An 18,301-nucleotide genomic window follows, 5' to 3' on the forward strand; every position below is an offset into this window, starting at 1 on the left:
CAAATAGTAAAAAGTTTCAAGTCACAATATTTTACGCATCCTCCAGCTTTACGATGCAGAATTCCTCTGCAAGGCGACGTGAAGCGAGTAAAATTGAGTCAAAATCTCATTCGAAATGGGCGAGATTAAGTCCACGGGAAATTTAAAGAGGCGGCGCGAGAAGCAGAGGAGCACAAGCTGCAGCTTCCAGCACAGACACTGAAAAAACTAAATATTACCAAGATTTTAGTCCAGTTTCCTGTAAGATGTCTTACTAATTACTGATATGAGCTTGTTTTGAGTCAATAATTCCTAAAAATTGATTTTAAAAATGTATTTGTTTAGTGAAGTCAAGAAAGACACTTTCTATATTAAACATGTGTCAAACTCAAGGCTCAGGGGCCAAATGTGGCCCGCTGCAGTGTTTTATGTGGCCCTCTAGACTCCAAATTACATCGATAAATCCCTCCAGTTTTTCTCAAATCCTCAAAATTTATAAAAAATCAACAGATATGTTTCTGATTTTTAGTTCAAATTTTTCTCAAAACTGACCAAAAACATTGGGTTTAAGTGACCTGATGTCAAGTTACAGTCCATGATCGATAAGACGATTGATAAAAGTCACATTTAACATCATACATCAAAAATACAAATGTTCCTAAATTAGCACAGCAAAATCTAATTTTGATTGGAAAAATCTAAATTCTGGATGGACAAAAATGTTCAATATTATTTAATTTAAAGGAACACTTATTGAATTCAGAAACAAACTGCTTTTTATTGATATTTAATGGGTTTGATCAATACATTCTGGCCCAACCGTCCCTTTAAGAACACTCAGATTTTTGATTTGGCCCAAAATGAAACACTGAAGCTTAATTATGCTTGATGTGTTTTCCTGAAATAGTTTCAGGTCAACTTTAAATGTCATTATTGTTGATGTTACTATTCAAACAATAAACTAAGTATTGGCAGAGCTTGGTGGTATTTTTATACTCAGGTGGTGAACTAAAAGCAACTTCTAATCTAACTTAGTTACTTTAAGTAATCAGTAATCCACATGTTGAAGGAGTAATCAGTAACTTGTAATTAGTGAAATAATCTGTACGTTTCCACCAACATTAAGGAATTATTGACGTAAAACAAGCTCTGAGTTGTCTGAAAATCTACTTGTAAGCCAGTTTTGTCTCATTTCAAATGAATTATTTTACACTAGAAACTAAACAAAAATGATTTGGTAAGATTTTGTGTTTCTGCAGAGTTCAGAACATTTATACATAAAGGGTGAGAGGCACAAGATGTGAGGCTGCAGGGGAGACGAAGAAGAAGAAATGCCTCTCAGTTATCTCCTGCTCCTCTGTTGACTTGGATCCTATTTCCCAGACAGGGCCAAGCAGAATAATTTCACGTATGGCGGTCCAAGTAGGGGGAAAAAAAACTCTGTTTGCTGAGGGTTGATTTGTCATTCTGGCAGCTCGGCAATAACCCAACAAAGTCCAGCAGCGGGGACAGAAAGAAGCGAGAAAGTGGGTGAAAATTCAGAGTGCCAAACCAGCAGCCGCCGAACGAGCGTGAAAAATGTTTTTAAAATAAAACTAAGTCACAAACCACTGAGTCGTTTCAGACAATAAAAGCCAGTCAGATGAAACTGTTTTATTTGTAACTCAACTGAATAATAAAACACAAAGTTCAGTTCAGTTTTCAAAAATGATTTAAGAAGCAGTGAGTAAGACTTGAAGTCTGACGCAGAGAGAGCTGATGAATCTGAGCGCGACTCGGCTACAACGCCACGGAAGAAACAAACATGGCCGCCAACAGGTCAGGTAACTCTGGAGGAGCTGCAGAGATCCAGAGTCACAAATCTGCTCTTTGAGAAACAGGAAGTTTTATATATTTTCCAGGCACATAGTGTCAATTTATAGCAAAATCAAGTCGCGTCAGTTAGAAAAATGTGACTTTAAAAGAAAAAAATCAACAACTTGAAATTGGGTTTCTGTCCCTTTAAGAAGCTTCTGCTCTTTTCAACACTCCCCTTTCAAGTTATCACAAAATTTTTATATAAAACCGTTTACAAATGTTTTTCAGAAGATTGGACTGTTCAAAAATGACATGCATGTCCACAAGGTGTTTGCTAACTGCTGCTGCCGCTAGTCTAGAGGAGCTGTATGGAAACAGGTGAGAAATTCAATGATTTCTCAAATGTGAATGAAAGAATCAAAGCAACATTTTGATCCTAAACATATTATTACATGATGTAAAGCTAAAAAATGTTGATTTTATATAATGCTGTCCTTCAAAGGGGGTGGGTACAATGCAAACAGTTGAGATTTCATTTCAAATGTGCACCAAATAATTTCTAAAAGACAACTTTCTATTTGCAGTGTGTATATTAAATAAGAAAAATCACACATAAATAAGTCTGTAAACACAATAATATATCAAAAATCGCTTACATGAGATTATTATTTATATCTCATGACTTTAGCGTCTTTTTCAGCATTTCAGAAAACTCCTCATACTTTCAATTTCTGTGGTTTTTTGGAAACTAAGGCAGATTTCACAGGAGAGCTGTGGATTCATCACTTTGAATGAATCCCAGAAAAGGTTTTTGGAAGTTTCTGTTTCCCAAATTTATTTTTGTAATTCCAATTTGTTTAATTTTATGGTCAATGGAAATGCAGCGATTGGAACCAAACCAAATCAACTTGGTTTTTAAATTCTAATCCATATTAATGCACGTGTCAAACTCAAGGCCCGGGGGCCAAATCTGGCCCATCAGAGCTGTTTATGTGGCCCTCCAGACTAACATCATTAAGTCCCTATTGTTTTTCACAAATCTGCAAAATTTACATAAAATCAACATTTCTTTATGATTTTTCTGCAAATTTTCCTCAAAATTGGACAAAATTATTGGGTTTAAGTGACTGCTGCCTCCCTGGCTTGATGTCAAGTTGTAGATACGGCGATTAACCCTTTCATGCAGGAATTATGATCCTTTGTGGCAGGATTTATTTCCTATTTTTTTATTTTCTTAAGGCATAAAAAAGGGAAGGAAAAATATATTTTTTTATTATTTTATTTTTTTAGGTGATCAATCGTAATTTTCTCCAAATACAAAGATGTTTTTTGAAAAACACATCAGTAGTTTTGTTCTTCAGGGGTTATCTGATGTCACAATATTTTATTTTTCTTTACCTGCCAGAATCGTCCACAGTAAAAGGAGGGACCAGGTTGGTCGGTTGCTGTTTTGTCTGTCGGCCATATTGGATTTAACAAAGATAATTTCTTGCATTTGCAGCTGATGGCCAGTAGTTGATGGTGTATTTTATGAGCCATTAGTGTCCACTTCAGTGGTCTGTGTGCATATATAACAAGAAAATGGCTTTTAGATAACCGTCCACTGGAGTGACCACTATATGTGAAAGGGTTAATAAAAAGTCATGTTTAATGTCACGCATGAGCAGAAATATCGTAAATATTCCCAACAAATATTTCTAAATTAGCATCACAAAATCAGTGACAGTGAGAAAGACTTAGAGTCTGACGCATTTTGTGATTTTCTGACTGCATGAAATCCTGGATCAGCGTGAAAAGATGTTCAATATTCCATGTTAAACACTGAATGCTGAAACAAACTGCAACTTATTGATATTTTAACAGACTGATGAGTTTTATCAACACACTCTGGCACAACCGGCCCTTTAAGAACATTCAGATTTTTGATTTGGCCCAAAATAAAACGAGGCCCTGCTTTAAAGCATATTAAAATATTTTAGGTATTAAAATATGCAGATATGAGTCTCCAGTATATCTACGGTCACTTTCCAGTTTGTACTCTTGTTTATTGTCGAGGTTTTATTTTCTAACGCTCGCATTGCTTATCCACTTTAACACTGAGACTTTTACCACTTTAGGACAAATTAAATACTTTTCTATTCTACTGACAGCAAACAAAGACGCCGCTGTTATCGTAGGTTTCCATTTAACAGAAACAAACTCACAACTTAATTAAATGTTTCTAATCAGCTCTCCTGACTGCAGCGCCATGAGTACTGGTAACTACAGAAGCTAAACATTGCGACTGCATTATTTCAGCAGCATTCCTTTAATGGAAGAGTTTTAATTCTTCCTGATGAACAGTTAAAGTGAAGCGCCGCGCTATCAGGGCTCTGTATGGTTACGCTTTGAATTCAAACCAATTAAAACCTCAAATCAATTTGTTTTACTTGGCAACACTCCTCATGTCCCAACAGAGTTCTTAATTTAGCCGTTTCTAACAATATTTGGCTGTTTGGGAAGAACACACCATATGGTTTCTCCTTATTAAACTGATTTAATGCTCTACCTCTGGCCTCATTAGGAAGGTTGCCCAAGACAAACATTTAAATGTATATCTCTGCAGCTCTTCTTGCTGTGTTTCTGCTTGTTTTGCAGCAGAGGAGCACACACTGACACACACTGTTAATGTCTCCCCTCAGACTGCTCAAACCAGACCTGCAAGACGTTCGCAGGCTGGCCGGAGGAACGAGGAAAGCAGAGTCTGAACGGGGAAAGAAATGAGAAAACAGAAGGTGGGACTCAAAGGGATGAGCCGTTCTGATAAATGAACACGCCAAACCCATGACTGCATGGGAAAGACGAAAAGAAAAGGCAGAGGTAATTACCTTATGGCTTTTTACGTTGTTTTCCTGCAGGAATCAGCCCAAAAATAATCACTGCATTCAATCTAAAACTGGGCATTTCCCCAATCTTTCATTTTTGTTTTGGCTCGGAAAGTTAAAAATGTTTTCTGAATGATCACAAAGGTTGTAGAGGAAAGGTGCACATTTAATGCAATTATCGATTTCTTTGAGGAGAAGTAGGATTTAAATGTCATAGAGGAACTGGGCCGGAGACAAATGTCCGCAGAGAAAATTATTTATTCATGTTTCAGCCTTTGCGGCGTGTTGCAGTCAATCATCTGTCATTTCAAGAGGAATCGATACTAAACGTAGCTTTTCTCATTCTCCGGCTCCAATCTGCCACTTAGAGCAGAAAAAGTGTTTTTCAATAACATTCTTACTTCCATCTGAACGGCATTACAAGGCATTCCAACATCCTTCACTTGTGAAGACTCTCTGGTGCTCAAAGTGACAGATTTCCATCAGGGACCCGCGCTCCGAACCATTTTAATTTCACAGAGCGATTGGAATTAGACGCATTAGGTGGGAAATGGGACGTCTTCATGTAGAGGAGCAGAGACGACTGCTGTCTGCCTGCGGAGAACCTGGAGAGCCTGGTGCTAAATCTCAGCCCATCAAACATCCCAAACAGGCCCGGCGGCTGGTTCTTCTGCTCTAAATCTACCGATACGCCAGTAAGAAACGGCACATGAAGGAAGAGAGCAACGGAGACGAGGCAAGGTCGCAAGCGACTCAAGGTTGTTGGCAAAAAACGTGCAGAAAAGTGGCATTTCGCTGCAGTTTTTTCCACTTTAATGCTGATCCTCAGAGTTGTGAGGTAGTTAAAAAACAAAGCGATCAAGTTAAAAGTTAAAGTCAATAATTGGCTCTTAACGGGGTAATTAGAAACTCCTCTGATGCTTCACGGGACATCGCTGTGGTTTGTAAATGTTGCTTGGCAGGAAAAGTTGTAAAAGAAGCATTTTTCAGTGTGAGCACCAGATTTTACCCAGATTTGCATCAATATTTTCCAACATATGGTCGGTTATTAGATTGGTCGGTCACAGATGTCCAAACGCTGGAACCAAATCCCTTCGTTTTTATTTAGGCATTTATTGCCCTTATTTTTGTCTCTGCGATGCAAAAACCCAAAATGTTTCCAAGTATTTTGGTCTAGATTTTAGTGAAAATATATTTATCTCACTTGAAATAAGACAAAACTAAAATACAACTAACTTTTCATCAAGTTTTAAGAGCTTGTTTAGGTCAATGCTGATTAAAAGTGGTACTTCTATTGGCATTTTTTCACTTATAAGATCATTTTCTCATCTTATACGTGAAAAAACCTGGCAGTGCTTTAAAAATACTTGGTAAGATTTTGTGTTTTTGCAGTGTGTGAAAGCTTAGTGCTTAGGAAATTTAATTATACCAGTTTTTACATCACTGCAAAGGAAGACAGACGTACAGATATTAGAGATTATATCGGCTCAGATGTTCTTAATTTGGGATGATTGGCGATTGGCCGATACTTTAATGTAAAACCGATTTTATCCTAAAAGCAATAAATGAAAGACTAATTGTAGTTTGGACAACAATGCTCTAAACTTTTCATTTATATTTAAGACAATTAAATATAAACCAGATGAACAAACTGGCAGATCTTCATGTGCAAACTGGTAAAGGTTAGGTTAACATCCTGCAAGCAGAAATTAAATCCCATTTTACAGATAATAGCTCATTCTTTAAATATTCAGCAATGCCAAGAATCTAAAACTGATTTTCTGTCAAAGATAAATGGTTTCTGCTTTCTTTCCACACGGCTGGAAATGTTTCTCTGTAAAAATCAAAAGTCATTATAATAAAAAACCTGCAGAGATCTTAATGCAGGTTAAAGATATCCAAAGAACAAGTTGATGTTTGGCGTTGGACGATGCTTTAAAACAGGTTTTTAATATATTATCAACAGACACTTGAGAATTTAAATGTAGTTCAATAATTTTAAAAATTAAAGTCAGGATTATCTGGTAAATAACTGAATTATTTGAGTGAAAACCTGAACTGATTCTCACCAATTCACATTAAAGTCTATAAACCTGCATTTTAAATTTACTTTGCTGATAATTGTAGGCTTCTGGCTGCAAAAACACAATCTTACCAGGTACTCTGGTCTATTTTCAATATTCAGTTTTACACTTTACAGTTATAAGAGATTTTCCCATGTTTTTAGTGAAATAACCTGCCAGTGGAAGCAGGACTTTTTTTCCATCAATATTAAGGAATTACTGACTTAAAACAAGCTCCTGTATTTGCTGAAAAGTTACTTGTAAGTTCGTTTTGTTTAATTTCAAGTTAACTAAGATATTTGCACTTGAAACTAGACATGAAATCTTTGGTAGATTTTGTGTTTTTGCATAAACAGCAGATGGATGGATGAGTTTCAGACTTCAAGCTGTTTTAGTTTTACTCCAAACTTCATTTCTCACCTCAGCATGAAAGTTTGCAGCAGATACAACCAACTTTTCTCACAAATTACAAATATCTCCTACCTGAGCCGGGGCTGTTCCGTTTAATCTCCAAAGCTGTTCTGTTTTGCTGCACTGCTGCCTTTAATTATATCACCCACATTTTGCTCTGAAACACCTGGAGGTTTCCAACTGTTGATTTCAGAGTCTGGTGATCAACCATGAAACATGTCTGACACATATCCTGCAAATAATCTGAACCCCAGCGAGGGATAAATGACTAAATGTGCTGCAATAGTAAACATGCGGCCCCTCCAAACAGCCTTTGACCCAAGCGCTCCATGAAACCCCAGTATAAAACACTTTGAAGGGTTTGAGGCAGAGGAGGGAGAGTGAAAACAGAGACAGACGTTTATTTTATCCTGAGGTGCCTGGAGAAATGCCAAGGGAGTTATGAGGAAAACCCCTCAGGGGTTCAACTCCTGTTTCTTTCTCTTGTCATTGACACAACCCTCACATTGATGTGGCAGTAAAAAGGAATCAGACTTTAAAGAGAGATTCATCGCAGAGAGAGTTCTGAACGCCTTACCATTTTGGAGGTGGTGGTGGGATCGATCCGCTGAGTAACAATTAGCATCGACATGACTGAAGTTGGAGAGCACAGCGCTCCGCTGCTCTGGTCTCCTTCTCCTCAGTCACAGAAAGTCCTTAATGAGCGAGACTCCAAGCCGGAGTGGGAGGATTAGCGTAGCCTGAGACCCGACCCGCCAGCTGACTGCCGGAGTCTGAGCTCAGTCCCACGTTGGCCAATCAATCACGCGCCGACACAGATTCAATGAGATACTACGCGCCAATCCATTCACCGGGATGGACTCAGGAAATCACTCTGCCCTGCAGCTGATCCGTCCCTCCGACCGCTGCAGACCTCTTCTCTGACTTTTCTCAGCTTCTCGATCTTCCTCATCAGCGATTACGAGGCTTATCAGTCAGTGTCTCCCCAAGATGTCATCTTCTCCAACTCTCACTTGTAGTGGCTGCGTCCAGCTTGTGTGTTTCGTCTGCACACTCCCTCCCACCAGACTCATTCTCAGTCTACTCCCTACCTTTCTCTCCTCTTCCTCCTCCAGCGTGAGGCTGGCAGTATCTTTTCGTCAGGTTCTGCAGCCCAACTTAATTGGAGGTTCAAACGTAATCTGTTGGTTTGGCCATGAGAGAGACATCTGCCAGGAAGCGCGGCCAAACCGGGACTCTTTACATCTTCATCATCGCTTCAGTGAGATTAAGGTGTGCAGCAGTGTGTGTGTGTGTGTGTGTGTGTGTGGAGCTGGCAGGTGGGCAAAGAGAAAAACAGGAGGGAGAGGACGGATACAAGAACAGACGGGAAACAAAACCGTCTTTGCCAAGTTGTACAAGAGAACGAACCGAAGAGAAGCAACTGTATATGGAAAAGTAGCTTCAGGAGTTTCATCATCAATTTAATCAATCTGTGTGACAGGAAAATAAAGAGGTGACGTCTTAATATGTCACAGATCGCACTTCACAAATTAACCCGACCTCTTTGGAAAACTGACCAGAACCAATGGAAACTCATGCTTATGGCAACACATCTGAAAAGTTTCCCCTAAACGTTTGGATCCATGCGAGATCAACTGAAATATCAGTTCCAGTTAATATTATTTCAAGAACAAGAGGAAGAAAAGTGGCAGCCATTGATGCCGGTTTGTCACAAATGCCTAAAGCCTGCGCCGTGTACGGTTGTTTACTAGAGAGAAAGATAAACGTTATTCTTGTGTTTCGAGGGTAGTTGGTCACAAGGAAGCTAATTTTTAAAAACATATTGGAAAAAAGTGGATCAACAATCTACGGCTAAAAACAGGAGGTGAGGAAACAAACAATGCCAGAGTTTGCAGCGCCACTTTCTAACAGGTGACGACCCCAACCCATCATTTAAATCAGATGTTTTACTGGACAGTTAAAGCATCCATACATAGGGTCAGTTACATTATTTTTACACCTTAACTTGGTGGAACCATGTTTTTAATGGGGTTTCTGTAGATCGCTGCGAATGGTTGACCTGTTAATGTTAAGTTAATGACTTAACATTGGATCCAAGCACATAGGAATTATATGGGTTAGCTTGTTGTTAGCGTTAGCGATAGCATTGTTATCATTGACTAAATACTTAAAATAGCACAACTCGGGTTGTTACAATCGATAATAGCCACACAGGCACACCTGCTAGAAGGAAACAAACACACCCAGTACAACACTTGGATTCTATTGGTTGAGAGGTTGCCAGGCGACAGTGCATCTTGTTCGAGAAGCAAGCAGAAAATGTTTCGTCAGCGAGCAGAGACAGTGTGAGCGCGAGAAGTTTTGAGAAGACAGACATGAAATCCTGCTTTCAGAAAAATTCCCCCACAGCAGCAGAAATGAGCAGAAACTGAGCTCACATTCACTAATCATTTAGTCCAATAACACCTTCAGGTATCTTCTGTTTGCACAATTACGAGGGCCTCGGAAACAGCCCGACACACGATGCTTGTCATAACGCCAATCCATCTTTTTTTCCCCCCCAATAGCAATTTGAAAACACCTCTGGGTAACTGCCAATACGTGGCACAGATCTAATATCGTTTCCCCTGATTTATATTCCATACGCAGCTCAGCGTGTAAGCCCGCTGAATGGTGGTGGCTCTAAAAAATGGACAGCATGCATGCTGCGACTGGATGAATATATGCATGGATACCCAATCCCATTAGCACAATATGGTCTGCGCTGGCGCTCATACTGATTCATGCTACTGGCAAGCTGGTGTTGGTCAGAGAACATCTTTAAAACTCCTGAAACTTTCCAAAACAACTTTACACTGGAAAGTTGGGCAGAGACTAGTTTACTTTAGTAACTTTGGGGAAAAAATGACTTTTTACTTGAGTAATTTTATGAAGTATTTCTGCTCTTCAGTAAAAGGTCTGGATTTTCTACCCACTGAATGAAAAACAAACATGTTTTAAAAAAAGATTCACCAGACACACACCTGCAGTTTTTGTTAAAGTTTCATAAAAAAATGATTTGGAAACATTTCTGTTCACTTATTTTGTTATTTTTTGTTACTCATTTGGTATTTTCGTCCTTAAAATACCAAAATTTCCACCCAACTTTATATTTTCACCATCTGATGAAGTGATAATTTGATCAGCTACTCAGTACTTTAGTAAATTTTCTCACCAAATAGTTTTTGCTCCTTCTTTTTACTTTTACTCAAGTATAAATATGCTACTCTCGAGTACTTTTTAGCGTCCTCTGCCTGCCGCTGAGATGTAATTATCCATCTCAGCGCTTCGTTCAGACCGAGGTAAGTAGGGGCCAAGGTCCCGTCTTATTTAGCGGTCACTGGGCAACATTTGCATCTGCATAAACCTACGAGCAACCTCAAGTTGCCAAATGACCTCTCACAAACTTGAGCCCCCTGAGAAAACCAATTTAACGAGGGAATACATAAGTAGCATTAGAAAATGTCTCAGTTCAGGCTCTTTGTAAGGGCGGCCCCCTCTATGAGTAATTTATTGATCCCCTGACATTTTATCCTGCATCAAAATCAAATTTACTTTCTTTGATGAAAAGCTTGGGGGCTTTTAGCTAATTCAAAGGATGAAGAGAAACAAATCACTGTGACACATTTATTAGGAGTCCGATGGTTCTGTAGAGTGAAGGGAACATCACCCAGAATGGACTCGGTGTAATGTCATTCCTTAGACTTTATATTCCCAAAGCTCCCTGCCGCTTACTGCTCGCGTTTCTGTAACTTAACCACAACTTTCAGTCGCATTAAAGCTGCACGATGTAACTTTTACAGAAATAGTTTTTTTAAAAACTGTCACCATGTCGCGATCGTATGGTATGAAACAGAAAATCTGTGAGAAAACCAAACAAGCTGAGCTCTTCCACTTCCTCCCAGTGTCACAAAATGCAAAAATGCCCTGCTCAAAAACGTCCAATCAGAGCCAGGAGGCGGGTCTTACCGCTGACAATCAACACTCCTAAATGTTTGAACTTAACATTTCATGAAAACCGTTTATCTGCCGTGAAAAATCCCAGAAATGCTAACTAGCCTTAGCATCTGTGACCTGCTATGTTGTGTTGAACCAGTTAGTTTTTTTGTTTTTTTTACAGATTATCTGTCTTATATTCTACTGTAAGAACATAATGATCATTTTAACAAATATGTAAAAAATAAACTTCTTTTTCTAAATAAAAGTTTAACAGAAAAACTGAATAAGATTTGAAAAAGTAAAAAAAACCCTGAAAAGTTCTTGTAAAGTAACTGGTATTTTCCAGTGAAAGTACGTTGAAATTTCTGAAAAGTAAATTCAGAGTTAAGAGGAAGTATCTGACAGCTGCTCGGGTTCTGGTACGGCAGAAACCCAGAAAGGTTAAGCAATTACCAGGCAAGGTACGGAAATCAACCTCTATGTTTTAAATCTCAAAGCTCTGAAAAGAATTAGCCATTTTATGAAAAGCAGAATAAATGTTTAGTGTCAACAAATCAAAGCTTGGGAGTTTTTCCAATTCTAAAAAGTTTATCCTTAAAGTTTCTAACATTTAAATCATATCCAGATATTTTTCAAACTGATATTTTCTGCTTTTTAATGCCAGATAAACTCTGATTTGCTAAACTGGTGAATCTAAAACGAGGAACAACTTTTCTTCGCCTGTCGGGTGAAATCATGACCTCCAGCTCCACTGAGCAGCTGGACTTTTTCTGGGTCGACCTTCACCATCTAAGCTCCTTTTTTAGTTAGTTTAATAGTAAAAAATGGACAATATTTGCTCCAACTGCTCAAAAATAAACCTTCAGTGTTTGTTTAATAAGGAGTTTAGGCAGGATTACAATTTCAAACGTTCCTGGTTATTCAGCGTTAAAGCCGATTGTTTTTTAGACGAGTCAGGAAATTCTTCTGAAATTACAAAATTATTAAACTTAAACCTGAGAGTTTATTGGATTACATCATCCAATGATTTTAAATTATTCATTTCAATTAGAAATGTCTTTAAAGCAAAAATACACAAAATAAAACCAGATATTTACATACATTTTTTCCTCATCGTCAGAAGTTAAATCAGACCAAACGTTTCTTGTTTTAGCTCAATTAGAATGATCAAAAATATGCAAATAGAAATAATTTGCATGTTTTCTCACCAGGAAACATTGTGAGAACAATTTTGTAACTTTTCTCAAATCTTGTGTTTTTGACTTGCACTGTAAAACTTAAAAATGGAAATCCATCTGCTGCCTTTAAAATGCAGTTTAATAGAGAAATGTGGCTCCTTAATTAGGTGAGGGCAGCTTTTTTTTTCTTACATATTGAGAAATAATTTGGTTTAAATTGCAGAATTAAGTTAAAAGTCTCAATTAAAGATTGATTAGCTTAAAAATCTCCTCTTTTGTTGCTAAATCAGCTTTAATTTTCTTGTCAACTTAAGTTGAAATGTTTTACAGTGCACCCAACAGGTTTGAACCAAGTCATGCAGTTTTAAAAACAACATTTGAGAAAAGTTACAAAAATGTTCTTCCCACGTTTTCCTGCATTTAGCAAACAGGAATAACTTTGGTAATTCTAGCAAAGCTAAAACGAGAAACGTTTGGTCTGATTTAACTCCAGACGAAGAGAAAAAGACGTTTGTGTGTAAATATCTGGCTGAATGCGGCTCCGATGTTTCGCAGTGTGTGTGTTAAAGTTCTGGCGTGACATCATCACTGTCAGACGGACACTCCAGGAAATAAATCTCGACGCTCGGCGTGTCCATCTGGTCCCTGGGAGGTCTGCTTCAGGTGCCGTCCAGCGATTTTTCATTTCGATGTTTCATTTCACAGCTAAAGTTATGGCCGCCGCCGCAGGAGCAGAGCGTCCGCTCAGCCCGCAGCGACTGGATCCAAACGGCTCATATTTTCCAGTTTACAGACGCAGCCGACTGTGTGATTAGTTGCATTTCATGAAAAGCAAAACTGACTCGGATGACAGAGTTTCTTGTTTTGAATAACACTGATGAATAAACGACTGCTGTGACAAAGTGTCTCAAATACTCAGGCTTTTGTGAATAAAGGGAACATCGGATGAGAGCAATTTAATGAAAATACAGTCAAGGACAAATTAGGGAACAAGAGGGAAACTGATGCAAACTGAAATTATTTAGTTACCAGCAAGAGAAACTGAATATGGTGTAGACGGTTGGAGTAAAATATCCAAAAATGATACTGAAGAGTCAATAAATCTACTAAAGTACTGATTAACTGATCAAATTACTCAATTAATATTTAACAATTTCATCATCAGACGGACTAAAATGTAAAGTTCAGTGGATTTGTTGGTATTTTAAGGACAAAAATGGCAATAATTCACTTAAGTAACCAAAAAATAACAAAATCAGGCAAAAGAAAAATGTTTCCAAATAATTTTTTTCAATATAAAACTTATGAAACTTTAATAAAACCTGCAGGTCTGTGTCTGGTGAAGTTTAAAACATGTTTGTTTTTCATTCAGTGGGGAAAAAACCCAGAAATTTTACTCAAGTGAGAGTAAAAATACTTCACAATAAAATTACTCAAACGGTACAACGTAGGAAAAATACCACTAGAAGTAAATCTGTTCAAAAAGTTACGTAATTAAGTAAAAGTAACTCGTACTGTGGGTTTACTGCTTGATAACGGTCGGATTCTTGGCATGTCGGGTTTTTCTTGTGTCCCAAACGTAAAACAAACGACTCCAAACCAGAAAATGTGACCCTCCCTCTGCAAAATGCCGCCTCATCCATCCGTGATTCATCCTTTGTCTGGAAACCTTCGTTCATTGTTTCAATGTCAGACGTTTTAGAAACTGTCAAACAAAACGGCTGTGATGCAACCGCTCATTTTTAACATTACAATCTGAAGGAGAAGTTTTACTTTTCACAGATTCAACATTGTTCTTTATGAACTACTGACAACATGTCTCTGAAATTACAAGCAAGAATTTCGTATTTTTTAACAGAAAATGAGAAATGATCAAAATAAGAAGATGCAGAGATTTCAGAGCTCAAATAATGCAAAGAAAACAAGTTAATGTTCGTTTAGAAACAGCAGTTCTGATGTTTCACCTCAGGAAGAGTTCAGGAATCAACATCTGGTGGAAAAACCAGCAGCAGGTTTTCAGTGGGCTCCTATTGTGATATTAATTTTATGCCATTCTTGCCTCGTTTAACCCCCCAAAGCCCACTTCTCCAGTTCGTCTCAATGAAAATTGGCCATAATGCAGAACAAATCCATTTCCAAATAGGCTTCCTGTTTTTTGATTAGCTGGCAGTTCAGCATTGTTCTGATTTAATCTGACTTCTGGATTGAATCTGTGTTGCTGCCTCGGTTAATAACTCGACATTCAGCTCTGCGCCGTTTAGATAAGTGAGGCGACTTCTTTCAACGCCCAGATTATTCTAGGCCAAATTGCTCCATTGCTCATAATAAAACCTTCATCCAAACCACTCGGTGCTGCTGCATTTTGTCCGAATTGATATTAATCGGACCATCAGGATGTAACGTCAGATTTATAGGAACAGAAAGAAGAATGAGAGGGTTTAGAAAGACAGCACTCAGGTCAGGGTTTTTAAATAAAACATGACATTTTCTTCTCTTTTGTAGCTCATTTCAGCAACACAGAAGCACTTAGAAAGAACAGAGTCAGTAGCAGATTTAAAAAAAGGAATCGCTCAAGGAAACGTCTCGTCTTTGTTGCATGGAGGACAAAGACCGACGCTGAAGGAAGTGTCAAAATCCCAAAACGTGGAGCAGCATCACAACACGGCGCGGCGCAGCCTGCTTTTCATGCAGAGCTTTTTCAAAAGAGAGAAGTGAAGCACTCCCATCAGTCCCGGCTGGGAAAGCAGGACTGATGTGTGCTCCATGTTCTAAGGGCAAAACAAAGCAGCTCCGTCCATTCTGATGATAAACCAGCACAAATATCGATCTAGCAGGAAGATTGGACATGTTTCAGTCCAACAGAGTAAGAGAATCAGAAACATGTGAAACTTGGAAAACACATAAATGTTTCCAGGACGAGAACTGGACGAGAACCGGGGCCAAAGAAACCAAAGAGAATATTAAATTATGAGAATAAATCAAAATATTACCAGAATAAAGTCAGTTTTATGAGAATAAAGTAACATTCTGACTTTATTCTCATCAAACAACTCTTTTCTGTTATTAATTTCATCACAACTTTATTCTAATGTCTGTTTTGTAAACTTATTACCATTTTCTTCGCTTAAACATCGTTTGGTTCAGGAGATTAATGAGCTTTAAGTCAGATTATGTGGAAACTTTCTCTAACAAGACAAAAAGAAAACCTAAAGGAAGCTAATTTAGAGGGAAATAACCGACTGATATTACATCTACTTCCTGTTTGAGTTTAAATTATATCCAAGCACTGATGCTTGGAAAACATTATGAAGTGCTAATATTAAGTAACGCTCTAAATGCAAAAAGCCTCTGGCTGCTGCAATCCAACACTTAACTCTTCGATATGGTGAATTTGATGGATGCAGCATATTACAGCGATCAATAAAATCAATAAATAAAAACAACAAAACGGGAAAAAAAATGTTTCATTTTCACTGCAGGCCAGAGAGACGACTTCCTAATTATCTGCAGGTTTTATTCTCATTTTTTATCAGCAATTAAAACTTAGATCCTATTAATTTCTCCGTTTTTATTATTTGAAACCATATTCCACTTACAAATAAATCTACATCATTTTACATGAGCCACACAATGCAGCGCCAGGCTTTGGTTCAGTTTCAGATCATCACACAGGGGAAACACTGCTGCACACGTTACTTCTTCATTTTAATCAAAGTAATACTTCAACATGGAGGAATAACGTTGTTTTCCACATGAAGCGGCCCGTGGCGTCGCTCTCCAGGGGAAATGCAGCCGATTCGAGTTTCAGCATAACAAATAAATCATTTTAGTTGGAGGCTGTGAAACAAAATCACAAGTGTGTTCTTTTATACGATGCAAATGGAGGTGATAAACATTTAACGGCACCTGTGCGGCTGTGGAAAGTCGAGTTTTGCAGATAAAAAGTGGGATTATTCAAAATTCAAGCTGCCTTGGAGAAACACGCCGAGCCAATTAAAGTCAACCAGGACCTCCGTAGACGTTCCTGTATCTCATCATTTAACTGTAAAAAATCAACATAAAATGCAGAAACAGAAACTTTTATCTGAGTTTTGTCTATTATGTTGCTTTGAGGCTCATTTTATACTAAAATGCAATAAAAAGGATTAGAGATATTTTTACTTTTACCAAGAATTCCACTTGGGTGAAATGTGGAATCCCTCAGGGTTGAGTGTTTGGTTTCCTTCAGTTAAAACTGTTCTAAACTAAATCTTACAAACGGTTGCAATGGAAAAGTATTTTAATTTGTAACTTCCTTCAAAGCAGATGTTTTATTTTGCCACTGTGGCTCATTCATGAGCTGGGTAGTTACTAGTTACTTTTTTGGGGAAAAAAATAACTTTAAGAAGAATTTTAACAAAACGGAACTTTAATTTTTACTTGGGTAATTTTGTTATCAAGTGTTTCTTCTCTCACTTGAGTAAAATTTCTGGGTTTTCTTCCCACTGAATAAAAAACAAATATGTTCAGACCAAAATCTCACCAGACACAGACACACATCTGCAGCTTTTATTTTAACTTCATAAGTTTTATTTTTGATAAAAACTGATTTGGAAACATTGTATTTTCCCTGATTTCATTATTTTTTGTCCCTTCCTTATATGAATTATCATTTTTGTCCTTAAAATACCAAAATGTCCACTTAACTTTACATTTCAGTCTGTGTGATGTAATCTATAATCATTAAATGATTGATAATTTGATCAGTTACTCAGTACTTTAATAGACTTCCTACCAAATACGTTTTTACTCTTACTGGAGTAATTTCTTGGATGGATACTTTTTACTTTTGGGTAAAAATATGTTGAAGTAGCACTACTTTCACTCACCTTTGCTTGTAGATTTTTGGAACGTTTCAGTAAAGTGCAGATAATTTTTTAAAACAATATCCTCAGCAGTAAAACCACAGAAGTATTTCTATCATTTGTACTGATGCACTATTTAAAGTTTTCAAACACTGAGTCGTCCATTACGACCACATCAAGCCACTTAGGTGTTCTTTTAAATCTCCTTAAGTGTGTTTCTGTTTTTCCGATCATTAACTTTAACATTAAAATGCCAACTCTGGCTTTCTGTAATCTGTCTGTTTGAAGCTTTTTCCGCCTTTCAAACTAAGGAAACACCAAGCATCTGTCAGGTTGTTTGACTGAATCATGCACAACCTGTTAAAACATGTTTTAGACCCATAATAAAGCCTCACTGGGCACAAAAGGATCTAAAATCACAGGTTTTTCTTCCTCCAGTTGAGGAAGATTCTCAGCTGTGAGAAAATATTAATTTATTGAAAGGTCTTTGTGGAAAAAAAGAGCTCAACTTTAAACTGCTCTCAATAAAACAATCCATCTTCAGAATGAGAGAAGCTGCTTTTGACTAATTGCCTGTTGAAGTGGCTTCTGCCTGATGGAGAAGGGCAAAGCAATTTACCCACAAATAACTCAAAAACCTCGCTTCAACCAAAAGGCTGAGATATTAATCTATTTCCTCCATTAGCCTCAGCTTGTCAAGACCAGGATTTAGGGAAGAAAATACTTTTTCACTGAAATCTACTCAACTGGTGACTGGACTCATATACTGCCAAAAGTATTCGCCTTGAGATGAAGCGACTCCCGGTCCTGATCCACAGGGTTCGGAGTGACGTTGGTCCATTTCTGACGAGAAAGCCTGGCTGTCAGTCTCCGCTCTAATTCATCCCAAAGATGTTTTTCAGGTTGAGGTGGGTCCAGTTCATCCACACCAGACTCTGCCATCCATGTCTTCCTTGCTTTTGAAGAGGAAGGGTCCAGATCCAAACTGTTGGCACAAAGTCGGGAGCCTGGACTTGTCCAGAATGTCTTGGTACGCTGAAGCAGCCAGTTCCTTTCACTCCACCAAACTTTACACAATGCAGTCAGACAAGCACTGTTCTGCTGGCAACCGCCAAACCCAGACTGGTCCATCCGATGGCCAGATGGAGAAGCAGGATTCGTCACTCCAGACTCCACTGCTCTGA

At 38.0% G+C, this 18,301-nt stretch overlaps 1 protein-coding gene across 3 annotated transcripts in view; it reads right to left on the bottom strand.

Moving 5' to 3' along the window:
* dpp6a (dipeptidyl-peptidase 6a) overlaps window positions 1-18,301 on the bottom strand; it is a 280,730-nt gene that overhangs the window by 192,109 nt on the left and 70,320 nt on the right. Inside the window, exon 1 of one of the 3 annotated variants that reach the window (XM_007555700.2) lies at window positions 7,692-8,166. The exons of the other annotated variants lie outside the window; for them this stretch is intronic. Coding sequence (XP_007555762.2) covers window positions 7,692-7,745 — 54 coding nt within the window. The 5' untranslated portion in view covers window positions 7,746-8,166. Of the gene's footprint in view, window positions 1-7,691; window positions 8,167-18,301 lie in introns of those variants that run through there. 3 annotated transcript variants of the gene reach the window in all.

This window comes from Poecilia formosa, unplaced genomic scaffold, assembly GCF_000485575.1.
Source record: "Poecilia formosa unplaced genomic scaffold, Poecilia_formosa-5.1.2 Scaffold72, whole genome shotgun sequence".
NCBI classification, from domain to species: domain Eukaryota; kingdom Metazoa; phylum Chordata; class Actinopteri; order Cyprinodontiformes; family Poeciliidae; genus Poecilia; species Poecilia formosa.